This window comes from Rhagoletis pomonella, unplaced genomic scaffold (assembly GCF_013731165.1).
Source record: "Rhagoletis pomonella isolate Grant_MI unplaced genomic scaffold, Rhpom_1.0 Rhpom_scaffold_00005, whole genome shotgun sequence".
NCBI classification, from domain to species: Eukaryota; Metazoa; Arthropoda; class Insecta; order Diptera; family Tephritidae; genus Rhagoletis; species Rhagoletis pomonella.
In genome coordinates, this window is record NW_023458559.1 from 6,953,168 (window position 1) to 6,973,359 (window position 20,192).

General features: G+C 34.0%; 1 protein-coding gene across 4 annotated transcripts in view; it reads left to right on the forward strand.

Annotated features, from left to right (window-relative positions):
• LOC118738671 (MOXD1 homolog 2) overlaps positions 1–20,192 on the forward strand; it is a 1,114,343-nt gene that overhangs the window by 229,193 nt on the left and 864,958 nt on the right. For all 4 annotated transcript variants that reach the window (XM_036469580.1, XM_036469579.1, XM_036469582.1 and 1 more), the window contains exon 3: positions 8,843–8,998. In XM_036469580.1, coding sequence (XP_036325473.1) covers positions 8,843–8,998 — 156 coding nt within the window. The remainder of the gene's footprint in view (positions 1–8,842; positions 8,999–20,192) is intronic.

Genomic DNA, 20,192 nt, shown 5'->3' on the forward strand with positions numbered 1-20,192 from the left:
TAAGATAGTACCTAATCCTTTGAAATATCCACTCGGTTCTGTAGAACTACTACATGGCGATCCTGCTTTAAATGAGCGACCATAAAGAGGGAACTTCTTGTGACGAGGAGTACATACCAGAACATATCGAGAAAAGCCACCCACAATATCCTGAGTACTCACCAACACCAAAGGAAGCCGGACCAAAGGCTATAACGCTTCAAGAGTACCGAAAGAGGCAACTTGTGCAAAAAGCTAAGTTAGCGGAATTCAGGCAACAAACTGCCGAATCCAAACCAAAAAAGCAGGGCGGCAGAAAGCGACAACATCAAAGGGAGTGTGCAAACCTACAAAGGTTAATAGACATAAGTAAGGGTCAACAAAGAACAAAACTGATAAGCGAACTGAAACAACTGCGCAAAAATGGGTGGAACCCAAACAAAGGAAGAAATAGTAAACAACAACAACAACAACGCAGCAGCAGCAGCAGCGGCACAAGCTGGCAATCCAGCAGTAGGTGACTTTGCGAAAAACCTAGTATATATCAACACTTTCATTCTCGTAGTTTTACTACTAGCTAAGCTCAATACACACTATAAAAAATACATAAAAAAGCAAGCATATAGAAATGTTAACACAGTTTAAAATGTAAAACAAAGCACAATAAAAGAGAATAAATGGAATTCACAGTGTTGGAAGATTTACTAAATAAACTAAAAAAAAGTCCTAATAGAACATATACCCAACAATACATAGATGCAACGCAAGCATCAATAGCGAATAGTTGGAAAACTATAGAGCAACACGCAAGCACTGAAAACTTGCCACAGCTTCGTGAAAAATTCCATGAACTAAAGACTAAAATAGAATCATATTTAGTCTTAAAAGAAGAAGCGATTGAGCGAAACACAAACAAATCAGAAACAATGGCAACTTTTGATCTGGTAACAGCTAATAAGATCGTTCCAACCTTCAATGGGGACTTTAAGGAACTCAACAATTTTCTAGGGCTAATTGAATTCTACCATGACACCCTTTCAAACGAGGCTAACAAGACGATTCTTGTTAAATTCGTTCTGGCCACAAAGTTGTCAGAGAATGTAAAAAACAAAATTCTGGCGGAAGAAACCCCGAACAATCTGGAAGCACTAAAAGCAACACTAAAAAAGGTATTCCGATCAAACAAGACAGCGTCAGGAGTGCATGCAGAAATTGCTAAAAGTATACAGGGAGCTCAAACAACCCCCAACTTTGCTTCCCGCATCCAAAGCTTAATAGCTTCCCTAAACGAAATTCAAATAGCAGAGCAAGGAAGCGATCACCGAGAAATAATTGTTAAATTAAATGACCAAATTGGCCTAACAGCGTTTAAGAATGGCTTGAGGGAGCCATATAAAACAATAGTAACAGCTGCTAGACCAAAACAGCTAACAGAAGCCATTCACATCGCGAGTGAAGCAACAGCTCAGCAAGTCCAGGCAAGCGCGTTCAAACCAAAGTTTGTCCATAACAACTTCAACAAGAACTATCGTACAAATAACCAAAGAAACAACCCGGGAAACAACAATACCAGGAACTATCAAAATAGGCAGTATGGTCAGGGAAACGGATACAGCCCGAGCCGTCAGGACTCGGGCCAACAAAACCAAAGACGATAGGATTCATTGGAGAAGGCAACTGCACAAATTTCATAAGAGCAAAAATAAGTACGAATATAGTAACACTATTGGTGGACTCTGGAGCTGATATATCTATAATAAAAAGAAAAGCAGTCCCAAAAACTCACGTAGAAACAACAGCAAATTGCAAAATAAGAGGCATCTCGAGTCACATACTGACTGCCAACAAGGCGGTTGAAGTTGACATTAATTGTCAAGATTACAAAATCAAGACTAAATTTTATATCTTGGAACAAATAAACAACCTAGAAGCAGATGGAGTCCAGGGCAGGGACTTCCTAATAAATTACAGGTGCAAAATCGATTACGAAACGAAGGTGATAACTCTAGAGCTAAAGGAAGGTCAAATCACTCTACCCATGTATATGCGATCAGATGATTTCAAAACAGCGCGTGGCCTAGGCAACAGAATTTATTATTACAACAATAATAGGCGAAACAATGACGATTACAACAGGTTTATGAGGGTTAAAAATGAAATGCAGTTAGACAACAAGGCAAGCACCACCAATGCAATTTTAGAAATCTGCGAAAAATACCAATATGCATTTCACATTGAGGAAGAAGTTCTAACTGTCAACAACTTCTATCAGCAACACATTGAGCTCGCAGATAAAACCCCCGTATATATAAAAAATTATAGAATGCCACACGTGCAGCTCCAGGTAATCGAAAAAGAAGTTGACAAATTACTGAAGGATGATGTTATCGAGCACTCCACTAGTCCTTATAACTCACCTTTGCTAGTCGTACCAAAAAAGAGTAACACAGAAGAAAAGAAATGGAGGCTAGTGGTGGATTTTCGAGCATTAAACAAAAAAATTGTTGATGATAAATTTCCCATAACTCGCTTAGATGACATTTTAGACAAACTCAAGGGAGCGCGGTATTTTAGCACATTAGATATGACAAGTTCATTCCACCAAATTCCGTTGGATCATGTTTCGAGGAAGCTCACAGCATTTTCTACCGGCAAAGGGCACTACCAGTTCAAAAGGCTACCATTTGGACTAAAAATCGCAACAAACAGTTTCCAGAGAATGTTATCAATTGCACTCAGCGGACTCAATCACGCAGCATTTCTTTATGTGGATGACGTAATAGTATTCGGGAAGAACCTTCAAGAGCATAATCGAAATTTAGAAAAAGTGTTAGCGAGATTGAACAAATACAACCTTAAACTAAATCCGGAAAAATGCAAGTCTTTAAAAACAAAAGTAACCTAATTAGGACATCTGATCACTGATAAAGGAGTGACAACTGATCCCAGTAAACAGGAAGTCGTTAAAAACTATCCTAAACCAAAAAATGCGGATGAAGTTAGAAGCTTTGTAGCATTCTGTAATTACTACAGGCGATTTATAAAAAATTTTGCAGAAATTGCTCAACCACTCAACCAGCTGCTCAAGAAAAATCAACTATTCGACTGGAACAGCAAATGTGAGAAAGCCTTCTGTAATTTAAGAGACAAACTACTCTCCCCACCAATACTCTGTTATCCGGACTTCTCAAAGCGGTTCATACTCACAACAGATGCTTCTAACTTTGCGCTAGGAGCAGTACTATCACAGGGTGAAGTTGGAAGAGATAAACCTATTGCATATGCAAGCAGATCCCTAAACAAACATGAATTGAACAAACCAATAATAGAAAAGGAGCTATTGGCGATTCACTGGGGGATAAACCATTTTAGACCCTATCTGTACGGCACAAAATTTTCCGTATACACAGATCACAGACCACTGGTGAGCTTGTTCAAGCACAATAATCCGTCGTCCAAAATGACTAGAATAAGGGTCGATCTGATGGACTATGATTTTGACATAGTATATAAACAAGGAAAGATGAATACCAATGCTGATGCACTATCACGCATTCAGCTTGACATGGAAAAACTGAAAGAAATGATGCCGAAGCACGAAATTAACATAGTAACCAGGGCAATGAAGAAAGCACAAAGTTCAAACGCAAAAGAAGACGAAAATTTAAGCCAAGGGCAAATAAAGTCACGGAATATGGGAGCTTCAAACACAAATATGCAGACTGATCACCTACATGTTTGGGAATGCACATCAATTTCTGATATACGACGAGTGAAAAGACTTGAATTCAGATATAGGAAGGATGAAAGCATGAAGCCTAAGGATATAAAAATTACAGTATCGAATAGAGACTTTATCATTGAATATAACGACCAAGCAGTGTCAAAAATAGACGCAATTTTACGTGAGCTATTAATCGAAGCCAGCAATATTGGCTCACGAAAGCTATCGCTTGCAAAGAATAGTGAAATCTTTGAGAAAATAAGTATAACTGAATTTAAAACTGTATTTAATAGGATACAAATGCAGAGAAATATAAATGAATGCCTTGATATAATTCTATTTGATGCGCCAAAAAGAATTGAGTCACAATCCGTAATGCAAAAATTAATAAGGGACTACCACAACTCAATTCATGGTGGCCACTGCGGTATAAGAAGAATGCTAGCAAAGCTCAAACAGAAATACGTGTGGAAGAACATGAGACAAATGATAATAAAGTATGTCAATAACTGCAAGCAATGCGCGACAGCAAAAGTAACACGATACACAAAAGAAAAATAGAATATGACGGACACACCGGCGACGTCATTTGACGAAATCGTCGTCGATACAGTAGGTCCACTACGCCCATCCAAACAATTTCGATACATGCCAACGTTGCAATGTGAGTTAACGAAATATATTGTCATAATACCGCTTGAAACAAAAGATGCGGTAACCGTTGCAAAAGCTATTGTCGAGCAATTCATTTTAAGATATGGCTGTATGCGAAAAATAAAAACTGACAAGGGCACAGAATTTACTAATGAGCTGCAAAAAAATATATGTAAACAATTACAAATAAATAAAGTGCATTCAACTCCATTCCATCACGAGACATTGGGTTCAGTTGAACGAAATCACAGGGTGTTAAATGAATATTTGATGACACTCAAGAACACGGATAATTGGGACGAACTCATACCCTACTACATGTACTACTATAATTCGACACCACACATGTCCACGAAGTACTCCCCCTTTGAGCTTGTATTTGGCAAACTGTGTGCATTACAAATGACATAGTGGCCGCTAAAGAAAAGGTGTATGATATAGACAATTATATGAATGAACTAAAACTGAAGCTTAGATATGCACATGACAATGCTGCTAGAAATTTGAATGAAAGCAAATTAAGAGCTAAAGATAAGCAAACAAAAGTGAATAAAGCAAACTTCACAATAAATGATTATGTTTACTTAAAAGTAGGCAATAGAAAAAAATTAGACCCACCATTTGAGGGACCATACAAAATAATTAGACAAGATGGACCAAATAGCACCATTTTAAAAAACAAAAAGGAAATAACTGTACACAATAATAACTTAGTTAAGGATAGGAGTAACTAAATAAAAATAAGAATACATTATCCACAATAACTGTCCACAGACATTTATACATATAGATACACCAATATAAGAAATCATACCACAAATCTACGATTAAGACATACCTAAATATTAATCAATTTACATTTTAAGAAATTTCAATTAATTTATATTTTTCTTAAGGGGTAGGATGTAGTGTGCCTGAACACTCTAAGGCATGTGCATATTGCTGACGCGAGAAAGCAAGTCGATGTCCAAACCGCGTTTGACATACTTTTAATAATTATGACGCACGTGAAACACTTGAGACACCGTTCTTGTTACGTCAGCAATATTGACCATGTTGCAAGCGATCAGAGCACTCGCCAAAGGTAACATGCAAAACAGTTTAGCATGACACATTAGAAGTAGGGGAAATGGAAGTAACCAATGATTTGATTGGTTGCTCATAGGAATAAGAATTTAGGTTAATTTAGATTGTAAGCATATAAAAGACGGCGATGAGCCGAAATAAAGTCATTCTTGGTTTAAGACGCAATTCTATTGTAGGTACTTATTCCTTGAAGCAAAATCGTGCATTTTAATGCTCGGAAGAAATCGGCTGAGGAGCTAAGATAGTACCTAATCCTTTGAAATATCCACTCGGTTCTGTAGAACCACTACAAAAGTGTGCTTTAAAAAATAACTTAATGGCAAGTAACTCCAAGTTTGTAACTCTACTGTTCACAATTTTGATAATTTTCGGTTCATCGCGTATAGTTCTACAAGCGTTTCATTTTAAACAGTTTTTAAAGATGTATTGTATTCTACAAACATTTACGAATAATTTGATACCTTACCAAGAGGTGTGCCTTCAGAATAAACCAACTTTTAAAGATAAAATAGTCTGCGATCTTGGGCGTAATTTTTATTCCAAAAACATCTTAATTGAAGGCACATTTGGAAAATACGTCGAAACGATCTAAATCTTTGTATAACCATTAGTCCTTATAACATTAAATATACCTGTAAAATGCTTCAAAAAAATGCTCTCTAAAAGTGTGTAAAAACGCTGATTTACTACTTTTAATGATGCTCCTTCTTGTAGTCAGAATATTTCAGGCGAGGTATCAAATCAACTTCTTTTCGACAAAGGTTGTGATAGTTGCTTTTACTTAATTGGAGCCCCCTAAATTCAATGGCGTCCCCAGTTTTGCCCGATTGGCTCAACTTTTAGAGATAGCGGTACTTGAAACTTTGCTTAAATTTTAACTCTTTTATAAAAAACTCCCTCAATTTTGAAGATATTTTACTAAAATTTTGCACACGATTGTATTTTAATATTACCTTCACTATCTCTTAAAATCATCGAAATTGGTTAACTATAACACCTAGCTCCCATACAACAGATTGTTCCGAGACGTTGTTTTGCGCTACAACTCCTCCAGGTAAAAATTTAGTATAGGTTCACTGTAACATATAACACGCATACAATGTATTATTCAGATATGACGCTAGAGTTATAGCCCAAAAACACGTATCTGAGTAATAAGTTGTATTGGAGCTATATGTTAAAGAGAACCTATTTCGATAATTTTAAGGAGTAATCAAGGTAATATTAAAAACCGGCAAAGTGCAAAATTTTAGTAAAATAACTTTTAAACTGAGGGAGCTATTTACAAAATAGTTGAAATTTAATTAAATTTCGAAAACCGGAGCCAGTCTGGTGAAACGGCGGATGCCATTGAATTTAGAACATCCCAGTTACATGAGCTCAACTTTCAAAGTCATTGCTGAAAATTTAAAGCTTGCACGGCGTAATTTGAACCCAGCTTATTCTTTTGTTTTCTATTTCAGCGATCTAAATGTTTATTCATCATCTAACTTTTGAAGCACTTGATGAAAATCAATTACACTTATATTTATGGATTTATTAAGAGATTACGAATAGAATCATTTACAAATTATAGGTGTGCCCACAAATTAAAAAAATGAACTTTTTGTTTTGAAAGTGTACCTGTTTTTTAGATTTTCCCATATGCATAATTGGTTATATATGTATATGCAGATACATATGTAGGTTCGCCCGACAAACTTTTTAAAAACGAAGTAAATCAATACAAATTGTTAGCAAATTTCATTAGAGTCTGAGTAATTCCTAATTCACTAGTTAGATTTTAGTAACTTTAACGTAAACTTAACTTATTTTGTTTTATTAATTTTGGTGCAGTTTTGACAAAATTTTCTTTCTAAAAATCTTTTGTTTTACTACTCTATTTTAATCCTTTGATTGTACATGTTAAAGAAAAGCTTGTTTTTGAAAAACTATTTTTTTACATTATTTTATTAGTGTTTTTCATAAAAAACTGGGTGCCATTCAGAAAATATTTAGCCGTACTTACCATGGTGCAATGATGAATTCACTTAAAAGCACAAAATAATTACTCTTATTAAGTTATTTCTTATGTCATTCGATCAACAACTTCTTGCACTTCTTATGTAACTGCAATGCACTTAGGCAAGCAAAACAACTAATGTTAATATCACGGCAAAATTTAAAAAAAAGTGGCATTCTGGAAAATTCGGAGGGACAATATTATAATAGAAAGCCTATGTTGATAAACTTTTTCAGGTAAAAATAAAATTAAACAATAAAACTTAAGGTCGTCATCCACAAACATTTACGCTTTTTTTCATTGTTTCTTTGTTTAAACTTTTTTTCATGTTGATAACACAGGCCTACAAAATTTAAAAAAAGTTCCGACCCTGGGACTAGCTTATACTTTTCTAAAGGTTTTCGTTGCGCTGAATCTGAATCCAAAATCAGTTTTGCCCGATTGGCTTAGGTTTTCGAGATATTTGAGCCTAAACATACGAAAAACATTCATTATGTAAATAAAGACGCCTAAACGTATACCACAAATCTGTTTCTTTTCGTGTTGTATCTTTCAAGCATTTGTGCAAAGAAGTAATGTCGCATAACTCATAAACTTCAATGAACAATATCTCAGGTTTAAAACAAGATATCTCGTTGAGTTAAACAGCATTATCAAGGGGAAGTATTTTAATTTCAAATGATTTATTAAATTTTCTAAAAAAACGAACTATTCTTGGTGAAAATACATGACGAATATAGCAAAAAGTCGGGATTTTCGCAAATTAAGGCTAAAATATCTCGAAAACCTGAGCCAATCGAGCAAAACTGATTCTGGATTCAGATTCAGCGCGTCAAAAACCTTTGGATAAGTGTAAGCTGATCCCAGGGTCTGAAAAATGTCGGCCTGTGTAATCGAATAACATGAGCGGGGACAAATATTTTTATATGTATAAATTCCGTACGCGAAATTTACCGCCATAAAAAATACTTAAAAAGGGAGGGAAAAAAATTGCATTTCGTTTGGAAATGAACCATATATCAACCTAAATTAAACCCAATAAACATTTGGGTTGGAGTTCGAGTGGAGATCCAATATATGTTCAAATTTCCAATTTTAACTTTAAAGTGTACCACAATTGGAGAAACAAGAAATTCTCAAACAAAAGGACACGCAAAATAATCTGATTTCTCCACTTGCGAAACACTTGGATATCAATTTGATTTCGAACTTGATTCAACTATTAATCAAACCTTGGAAAATATATTGTACATCCACTTTTACAAGAACTTCGCACTAGAAAAAAAATATCTTGTGCAAATTGCGAATAAACAAAACTTATCACGTTAACAGGATTCTGCAATGATTATCACTGTAATAAAATCTTTTTAAAAATGTTAATATTTTTATCTTTTTAGGACCGTCATATTAAAAAAAATGGGAACGTTGAACCTTTGGTGGACCCATCGCAAGACTATATTCTTATGCGTGGGTACGAGAATGCAACCCACACTGTCTTAAGATTTAGACGAAAATTGGATACTTGCGACACTATGGGTGACATCGCTATAACGGTAAAGTATTAGTACGGATGCGACATTACGGACGCCACAGACTTTTCCCTATAAGTAAATACTGTAATTATTTTATTTTTTATTGAAATTCAACAAAAAATTAGGTATAACGTAAGTGAACTTTAAAACAGTAATATAATAGAAGATGATATTGAGAAAAAGGTTAGGTTACAAGCTTTTAGAGTGTTACATATTAATTTTTTTCTTCAACGAATAAGCTGTTCGAGCAACCTCAATAAGATGTATGTCGATATGTAAAAACCAATGCAAACTTTTCATCCCTACAATATTTGGGACATATTTCCCACGCGGCTCTTTCGATGTAAAGGTGCAGTTCCATACGCAAAAATTTGTTATTTTATTATCAAAAAACGTGCTATCGATCCACGAATTAGTACACTGAGGGGAAAAAACATTAAAATCAAAAAGAAACGTAATTGATCTTCCCTGTGGGGAAAATCTCTAGTTCTGAACTGGTGCGCTTCTAGTTCATTTAGACCCAGTACTGGTTCGTGATAAATCTCTTTTGCATGCAAGCAACTGGCGAATTTAACATGACGATGTCCTTTTCGATAGTTCTGAACTAGTCCTAAATTCTATAGTTCCGAACCAGTGGTGCGATTCACTACGAGATTTTAACACCTCTTGTTGTTGTTAAGTCAACTAAACGACAATTTTAACAATTTAGCTATTCGGTAAACGTTTCCCTAACAACATTCGTTAGCGCCAAATCAGCTGTTGTCGTTAACGATAACAAAGGCCGCTAATTTGACGACGTCTAGATTGGTGTTGTTAATAAAACGTAAAAGGTACGTTCTACAATTTTTTCGTACAAATGCACAGTACCGCTAGCAAAAAAAAATCAAAAATCAAAGGATTTTCAGCATCAAACTTGCACTTTATTGTATTAAAATTTAATGGACTACAAAACTGCATACATAATTCTGTTATTATTCTTATTAAAAACTTGAAGTTTTACGAAAGTTTGTTGAATTTTGTTTAAATAATACACACACACAGAATACACTATTAAAAACAAGAAAAATAAAGTAAATAGCACGAAAAATAGTTCGTTAAAACTTGTCTATATGGATTCCGGTTATAATTTTCCAATAGGGTGTAAAGCAATATAGAAAACTGGAAGTTAAAAGGTTATAAGTCTATTTTTTTAATTTTACAGGAACTGAATATGCCTTGAATTTAAAGGAATTGAATAATTAAATTTTTCAATTTAATACGTGTACATCGCTTGTTAAAAGTATAAATATCATATATGTATGTCCATATTTAAATATTTCTTTATTAATCATCATTACACTAGCATAATAAAATCAGTCCTAAAAATAATTACATATGTACAAAATGTGCATACAGTGATTCTTTTTAAATACATAGTAACAATATTTTTAATTTTGAATGTTTTTCGTTAACTTTTTGTTTACAGCTGCGAGCAAAATTTGGCAGAAAAATTCAAAATTATGTTGTTTGCTACTTATACTTATACTTATTTTTAATAATTTTATTTTTAATAGTTCCTTCTACTATATAATAACAGAAACCACAAAAATACAAGTTTCAAAGCTTGCACAAAATCCCACCAAAAAATCAAACTTAAAAAAAATGTTTATAAATATTTCGAACTTTTTATTCAGGATCTTTATAAGATTTACGGGTATGCAGTTTTGTAGCCCGTTCTTTTTTAGTCTGATAAAGTGCAAGTTTCAAGTCGCTAAAAGTTACCGTTGATTTTTTAGAATTTTTTCGTGGAGGGTGTTGCACTTTTTCTTCCATATAAAAGCTTGTCAACTTTTTGCACACACGAGCGCCTAGGCATATGCAACGGATTTGTGGCCATTAGCGGCAGCACAGTTAATGAATCGCACAATCGTTACTACAAACAACAAAAATTGTTAGCTGACATCTCGACAAGTCGCATTGTTAAAAGTTAGTGAATCGCACTACAGTTCTAAAATCGACAGACGAAAGAAAAAAGTATCATGATTTTTCCATCCTTCCTGTAGCTGAGTTTGCAGAGGTGCCCGGTGTTATTTCTTAGATTCCAGACTGTCCCAAGATGTTGAAATGTTAACACAAATTTTAGTTTTGTATTACCAAGCTATGAAAAAGCATCTGCGAAGCACAGAATAGAAGCGTATTTGAACGAAAAAGCCGCCGAACACATATCTATGTAAGGTAGACAAGCCCCCCGCAGCATCCCTTATTCGATAGTTCAGAACTAGTTCTAAATTCGACAAATAAGATCTAGTTCGTTCTGCATCCCTTTTTCTATAGTTCCGAACCATTTCTAAATTCGTCACTTTAGATATAGATTTCTAGTGAAAATGAAAAAATTAGTTTTTAAAAAGTACCACTTTTCGCCGTTTTTTGACTGGTGGGGATCTAGTTCCTATCAGACTAGTTCCTTTTTGGCGATAAAGACCTACTACGGAACTAGAAATTTGATTCACTAGTCCGCGGTTTCCCTACAGGGTTACTATAAACGTCAACGAAATTACTGTATATTGGTAAATATTCAATTCAATTACGCGCATATTAAAATGACCGCGTTCGTTCTGAAAAAGCATCCGTGAAGTGAATAACCAAGACCAAAACTAAAAAAAAAAAAAATATTCAACTTGCAGGTTGCCTGCAGTGGAATTCGAACCCTGACTATCTTTGGATATCAACAAATTGTGGCACACATCTTCGCGCACTCAGCTACACCCAGGCATATAAACTTCCTTTCAAATGTTGAATATCCATCAACAGCACAGCACGCGATTTGTGCGGATAAAAATGTACTATGTATGAATCTGTGTGTTGTCAACGTTCTTAGAGTGGGGCTCTGCATGCTTGGGGTGCGTGTGTACACTCATATATATACTCAGATGTGAACAGTCAAATACGTGCGTAATAAATTTTGTATGAAAATATTTTTTTTAAATTCGAACATTTTTAAACGATAATCAAATATGAAGTATTCATTTTTACTATGCATTATTTCCCTCAGTGTACCATGTGAGTGAACGAGAGTGCTGAAGCTTTATACAAGCGCTGTAAAATACACGCAAATAAATACGGACGCTGCATAAAATAAAATAAATGCCTGGAAGGTAATAGAATCGAGTTATATAAAATCGTTTTTATAGCCACTGTTGGAGCCAGAAGCATGGCCGGAATAACATCGAATCTTCAAATAAACCACGAAATTCCCACATTTTCCTGCATGATTCATCAAGAAATAGTTGAACTCATCAAGTTGGTGATTAAAGAAGGCGCTGTTAACAGAATCTTGGCAAAAGCACTCTATCACAGGGATGGATAGTGGGGGGTTGAAATTCGCTTTTTCTAAATTTCGAGCATTGGCCAACCATTAGATTATTCGATTCGAAATTTAGTGGTGCAAATTCGATTTAATTCCAATTTTCAAACAATTTTTTTTCTGAAAACTTAAAAATCTGTTTGAATTATCATTCTTTCCCAAATCGAAAAAGACATTCAGTTGAACTTATATTAATGTGATTAACTATCCATATCGCACTTCTTAGCTTCACAACCAAAAAAAAATATATCAAAAAAATATTCGAAAAAATCCAAAAAATTAGCAAATGTATATTGAAACTAACTTTTTTGGACATGTTAAAGTGATTTTATTTATTTTTCTTGCTTTACAAAAACAAAATAAATTTCTACATACATATGTACATACTTTACGTTACATACTTATGCAATCATACGTATATTTATACTTATACAACGAATAAAAAAGTCTTACATTTAATGACAAAGTATGATTTTGCTTTTTAAAGCGAGATCTGTATGTAGACAAGTAACAAAAGAGATAATAGGGCATGAAGGGTTCTATCGAGCCACATTTTTAATTTGTCCATAGCTAAATAGACAAAATTTCTCTTAAACTTCAAACTTTTTTCTCGGAAGTGTTAGAATTTTTTTTAGTACACAGTTTTTTGGCCCCTGCAATTTTAGTCTGATAATGTGCCTTTTAGCTACGAGTTACCGTTAATTTTTTAGAATTTTTTTCGTCGCATTGGCTTCCATATAATGAATAAACTCAATTTATTTGTATATGGAAGAAAACCGCAACACCTTTGGCGAAAAAATTCTAAAAAATCAACGGTAACCTTTAGCCACCCCAAAACTTGCACATTATCAGACTAAAATTGATTGGGCTATAAAACTGTGTATTCAGAAAAATTCTAACACTTCCGACAAAAAAGTTTGCAAATTATATGAAATTTTGTTGGACTTTTTTGTAGTTTTCTACAAATTGTTAATCTTGGGTTTATATGGGTTTTGTTAGAGAAAGAACTATATTTTAATTGAAAATTCTTAAAAATAAATAAATAAACATAAGTGGTACACAATATCACTTTGAAATGGCGTGCTATAGATATGACCGATACTGAAAATTCTCAGAATGAATAGAGAAGTCAATTAAGCCATGTCTGTCTGTCCGTCCGTCTGTCCGTCCGTCCGTGTACACGATAACTCGGGCAAAAATTGAGATATCTCAACGAAATTTGGTATGTAGGTTTCCATTTATCCAAGGTAGGTTGGTATTGAAAATGGGTAAAATGGGACTGTAACCACTCCCACTTCCCATATAACGGTAATTTCCAGAAATACGAAAACTGCGATATTTTAGTAACTACTGAAGCTAATTCACTCAAAATTGATATTTGCAATAATTTTCAGACGAACTATAAGAATATTATAAATTTTTGGAAAATGGGCGTAGCCACCGCCACTTATGGTTACATGTGTATATCTTGGTAACCGCTGGTACTACAGTGTACCAAACGGCCGAAATTTTTTTAAATCGGACAAGAACTACGCCCACATCCCATATAACGGTAATTTAGAGAAATACAAAATCTTCGATAAATCAGTAAATATTAAAGCTAATTTATTCAAAATTGATGGTTGCAATAATTCTTTACCAGGAAATACGTTTATGATAAAATTTTGGAAAATGGGCGTGGTACCGCCCACTTATGATCACATATAAGTATCTCGGAGAACTGCTTGAAACTTCAAAATTTCGAAATCTAAGGACTTAATTTACTCAAAATTGATACGCCCCGGCTTACCATGTAGCGGTAGCTTTCGGTAAGGTGAAAAACATATATTTAATACGTGCGCCGGGTATTTAATGTTCGGCTCCGCCCGAACTTGGACTTTCTTACTTGTTTTTTTTTTATGTATGTTACCGCATAACTTTGGATCAACCGATTTCGATAATTCTTTTTGCATCAGAAAGGCAGTGTCTCAGAGGTGGTCCCATACTAATCTGGTTTAGATCCGATTATCGGCCGCTGCGCCGCGCTTCCACTCCACAGCACCTGGGGTCAAGCCTTGGTCAAAGCAACATCGCAAAAAAAATATAGAAAAAAAAGTTTTTTCTTAACAGCGGTCGTCCCTCGGCAGGCAATGGCAAACCTCCGAGTGTATTTCTCCCATGAAAAACAGCTTCTCATAAAAATACATTCGCCGTTTGGAGTCGGCGTAAAATTGTAGGTCCCTCCGATTTGTGTGACAACATCAAGGCGCACGCCACAAGTCGGAGGAGAAGCTCGGCCAAACACTAACATATGTGTAAGCGCTAATCTATTTTTATTATTATTATATATATTTATATGAGAACAATCTTTGACATGCACTGGGATATCTACATTTGGTCAGTTTTAATTATGTATTTGACACCAAGTGAACATCTGTTAGTTAAGGCAGAATTTGATGTCTGTAATTTTGACATAATGAAAACCTAGATAAAGTTTTAAGATCATAAAGCATCAGAAATTAATAATTTTTTATGAATTTACTTGTATAGCTGGGATGTATAACTATTTAAATCAATAAATACATTTCACTGTGAGTTAATACTTAACCATTTATGGTGACGTGCAATAATGTCAATGGAATTAATGTCACTGACATTAATACACACTTTCATTTTGTGAGTTTAAGTCTAAATAACAAAATTTATTTTTATAAAATTACATATGTATTTCACTGAATCAATTCCAAAGTGACTTAATGTCAATTGACATTATTTCACTTTTGGCCTCTGTATTAATGTCATTGACATTACTGCATGTCACCACATTTATCGGAATGTGGGGTTTTCCGGTTAGGTACTTTATCTCCAGATTGGTTAATCGATTATTTTTTTATAACAATAAAAGTAATCTTTAACCTTTATTAATTTATAATTTATTGTGTTCCTGTGCAAATTTAGTGCTGGAATATCTTTAAAATCACAACGCCTCAGACGTTGAGGAAAGAAAATCAAAAACTACAGTTCACTGATGACTTTAACACTTTAATTAATCGATTCGCAGCAACAAAGTCATCACCAGATATACAGCAAAAACGTCATCACGAAATTCACTTAAATGTTTAATTTTTGCTGTAAAATTGAAGATGTATGAAAACTAAAATATAATCGTTATTTTCGTCAAATATTTACTAAATAATTATTAAACTTTATCCAGCCATTCATTTCTGTGCGCTTTACAACTATTCATGTGAAAATTAAAATCAAATTAGCTTCTTCCAAATAACCGATACCAGTGGTGCGATTAGGGTTGCCCGACGTACTGCTTTTGGGAGTAAACGTACTCCTTTTTATTGCAATGTACTCCCATGTACTCCCAAAAAAAATATCTGGAAATGTACTCCTTTATTAGTTTTGTACTTCTTTTGTACCCCTTTTTCCAGCTATTAATATTTTATCATATACAGGGTGTAAAATAATAACTGTTGTACAGTTTTTTTTGAAAAATAAAATTGGCCTTTATAGATTTTGCGAAAAAAGTAGTTAATTGTTAATTATACACAGATTTTACTTAAATTTTATTAATTTGTTTTTAAATTTTTACCTTCATTTGGGTTTACCGGCGACAAACACTTTGAGAGCAAAGCGCAAGTAAAAAAAGTCGTTATTGTATAGTTTTTAAAATTAACCCTCATTTGGGTTTACCAGGGGGTTTGGGAGAAAAGCGCAAGCGGCACGCAAGTCTTCGTCGGTTACTTTATTATATATCTTCTGTAACCATAAGCTAATTTCCTCATTCGACCAACCCTATACAGTTTTTTTTCTTTATACAAAATCTAAAAAAAATACACCTGAAAAAGAGGTGTGTGCCGCATGTACTTATCTCCCAAAGCTTGCAAATGCAAATAAGCATTAAAATTTTAAAACCTATTAATAAAATTAAAGTAAAATATTTACAAAGTTAACAAAAAAACTTTGTTTAACAAAATCTAAATCTATAAAATCCTTTTATTTTTCAAAAAACCTGTGCGACAGTTATTATTTTAGGCATATAACACATGATGTCGAAATCGTCGATAATGATGTTGAACCGGCAAATAGTGATAACCATACATTGAACAACCGGCCCTAAGTAGGGTTTGGCACAATATGAATGGCAAAGTACAGGGCCTAAAATAAAGCAGTCGTTGTATCTACCTCCGATTTGTGCTAATCAGACATTGAACAACCGGCCCTTAGTAAGCAAAGTTAAGTGTTACTATGTTTATACGTAAGCTATTTGCAAATAAAAATAATTTGCAAATACTTAACTTATCTACTGTTTATTCGATGGTGAAAAATTCGTTTTTAATATTGCCTGATTATAAAAAGCCAATAACATGACCATCGAACAAGAAAATAAAGTTAAAAATGGCAACGTCTTGATTATAAAAAGGCATTAAGATGACCATCGAAAAATAAAATAAACCTAAGAATGGCGGTGTCTTGCGCTTATTTGCAAATAGTACCACTAATCAATACTTATTTGCGTGATTTAGTTATTTGCAAATAAAAAGATAACTCAGCGTTTATACGGCAAAGTTTACCATTTTGTAAATTGTTATTTGCAAATAATACGTGCGTATAAACGTAGTATGTGATAGTGAAAAAGTGTAAGCATGGCCGTAGCAAGGTAGGTGCAGGGCGCTCGGATATAAAAATCAGAAAAATATTATATTATTTATAAGGCTTAATTTAAAAAAATGGCCATAATGGAGTGGGCGTGGCACCTCCAACCCCCACCTAGGCGCCTTATGGGACCCCTTAGAAAAATCGCCAAAAATCACAATTTTCACTTGCGTCCACAGTATTTTTGCGTAGAATTCGGTTAGGGATTATAACCCTTACTACGTAGAATCCTCCTTTCTGTGTTGCCGAAGAAGAGAGGAGGAACCCCGTGCAAATGAATATTCAACATTTTTCAAACGAAAAAACGCAAGTGAAAATTGTGACTTTTGGTCATTTTTCTAAGGGGTCCCTAGGGAACCATAGGGGCCCTAGGTGGTCGGGAGTAACATTTTTGTTAATGGCGGTTCATGCCTCTCCAAAAAGGTCGGAAAAGGTGCCACGTCCACTCCCCCTTCGATCTCCATCTCTTTAACAACCACCCCTATTGGAAAGCCAACCCATATAGTTATTTATTTTTCACACTTATCGTTGCTTTGAAAAAGATTTCTAAGATATCTTTGTTTGTTTGTACCTAATTAATGGTAATTTGTAACAATAAATAATAATTGCACAATAAATTTAAAAAAAATTGTACTCCTTTCTTATGTCACGTACTGCTTTTTTCCTATCGGAAATATAAATGTACTCCTTTCTCCGTTTCAAAATCTGGCAACCCTAGGTGCGATTCACTATGAGATTTTAACAACTCTTGTTATTGTTAAGTCAGCTAAAGGACAATTTTAACAATTTAGCTATTCGGTAAACGTTTCCCTAACAACATTCGTTAGCGCCAAATCAGCTGTTGTCGTTAACGATAACAAAGGCCGCTAATTTGACGACGTCTAGATTGGTGTTGTTAATAAAACGTAAAAGGTACGTTCTACAATTTTTTCATAGAAATGCACAGCACCGCTAGCAAAAAAAATCAAAAATCAAAGGATTTTCAGCATCAAACTTGCACTTTATTGTATTAAAATTTAATGGGCTACAAAACTGCATACATTATTTTGTTATTATTCTTATTAAAAACTTGAAGTTTTACGAAAGTTTGTTGAATTTTGTTTAAATAATACACACACACAGAATACACTATTAAAAATAAGAAAAATTAAGTAAATAGCACAAAAAATAGTTCGTTAAAACTTGTCTATATGGATTCCGGTTATAATTTTCCAATAGAGCGTAAAGCAAATATAGAAAACTGGAAGTTAAAAGGTTATAAGTCTATTTTTTTAATCTTACAGGAACTGAATATGCCTTGAATGTAAAGGAATTGAATAATTAAAGTTTTCAATTTAATACGTGTACATCGTTTGTTAAAAGTATAAATATCATATATGTATGTATGTCCATATTTAAATATTTCTTTATTAATCATCATTACACTAGCATAATAAAATCAGTTTTTCGTAAACTTTTTTTTTACAGCTGCGAGCAAAATATGGCAGAAAAATTTAAAATTATGTTGTTAGCTACTTTGTGTATTTATTTATTTTTAATAATTTTATTTTTAATAGTTCCTTTTTTTTATATAACAACAGAAACCACATAAATAAAAGTTTCAAAGCTTGCACAAAATCCCACCAAAAAATCAAACTTAAAAAAAAATTTTATAAATATTTCGAACTTTTTATTCAGGATCTTTATAAGATTTACAGGTATGCAGTTTTGTAGCCCGTTCTTTTTTAGTCTGATAAAGTGCAAGTTTCAAGCCGCTAAAAGTTACCGTTGATTTTTTAGAATTTTTTTGTGGAGGGTGTTGCACTTTTTCTTCAATATAAAATGCTTGTCAACTTTGTGCACACACGAGCGCCTTGGCATATGCAACGGATTTGTGGCCATTAGCGCCAGCACAGTTAGTGAATCGCACAATCGTTACTGCAAACAACAAAAACTGTTAGCTGACAACTCGACAAGTCGCATTGTTAATAGTTAGTGAATCGCACTACAGTTGTGCGATTCACTACAGTTGTGCGATTCACTACGCTTTTTTAACAATTCTTGTTATTGTTAAGTCAGCTAAACGACAATTTTAACAATTTTACTATTCAGTAAACCTTTCCCTAACAACATTCGTTAGCGCCAAATCAGCTGTTGTTATTAACGATAACAAAGGCCGCTAATTTGACGACGTCTACATTAAATTTTCACTTTATTGTACTAAAATTTAATGGGCTACAACATAATTTTTTTGTTATTCTGAATAAAAACTTGAAGTTTTACAAAAGTTTGTTGAATTTCCTTTAAATATTGCGGAATACACTTTTAAAAATATGTAATATCTTATCTATATCTATACTATATATAAAAGCTGGATTTTTTTTGTAAGCGAGCGACAAAAGAACGCTCACTCGGGTAAAATATTTTTTTAGCTACTTAAGCAACCCTGCTGGTAGCTGGCAAGAAACATGTGATTAGTTCAACGGGACTTAGACACAAAAAACAATAGCAATCAGTTATTATGCGAGGTATTTGCGTAATATATATACTTATTTAAAATATAAATCATGTATATGCAAAAACAAAAATTTCCTTCTCCACTTTCCCATTAAAATTTACAATAGAGCAGTTTTTTCACTTAACAACACCACTCATCAGGTCGCGTATTTTTTAACCGACCTGGCTCAGAGAACATTTCAAATTTCGTGGAATTGTGTGTGCAGAAAACCACCATCGTTTTGCCAAATTTTATTAATTGACTAGCTGTACCCTGCCACGCTTTGCTGTGGAATATTCCTGTTACATGGATTATACGTTTCAGATAAGTTCGATTTGGCAATACTTGTCTGTAGGTACACAATATTTTTCGTTTTTCCATTCTCTACGTAGATATCAAGGCAATCTGGTTTGCCGACACGCAACATAGATTTGTCCATGTGGGCAGCAATCGGCATCTAAATCTAAACCATACTTTTCCAAAGGTTGACCTTGAGCATTACTGATTGTTATTCCGGATGCCAATCGAATTGGCATTTGCCATCTTTTAAATTGAATTGGTGTATCGGTCGGAATCATTAGAATTCTTCACCTTTGAAAGGCCACGTTAAAATCTTTGCTTTCACTACGTTGTTCATCAAATTCTTAACTGCGAGTCAATGGCCGTTGCAGAGTTTTGGGTGATTAATACTCCGCAACATGATAATTGCTACACCTATTTTCCATTTCAGTATGTTGGGTAATCCCTGGAAG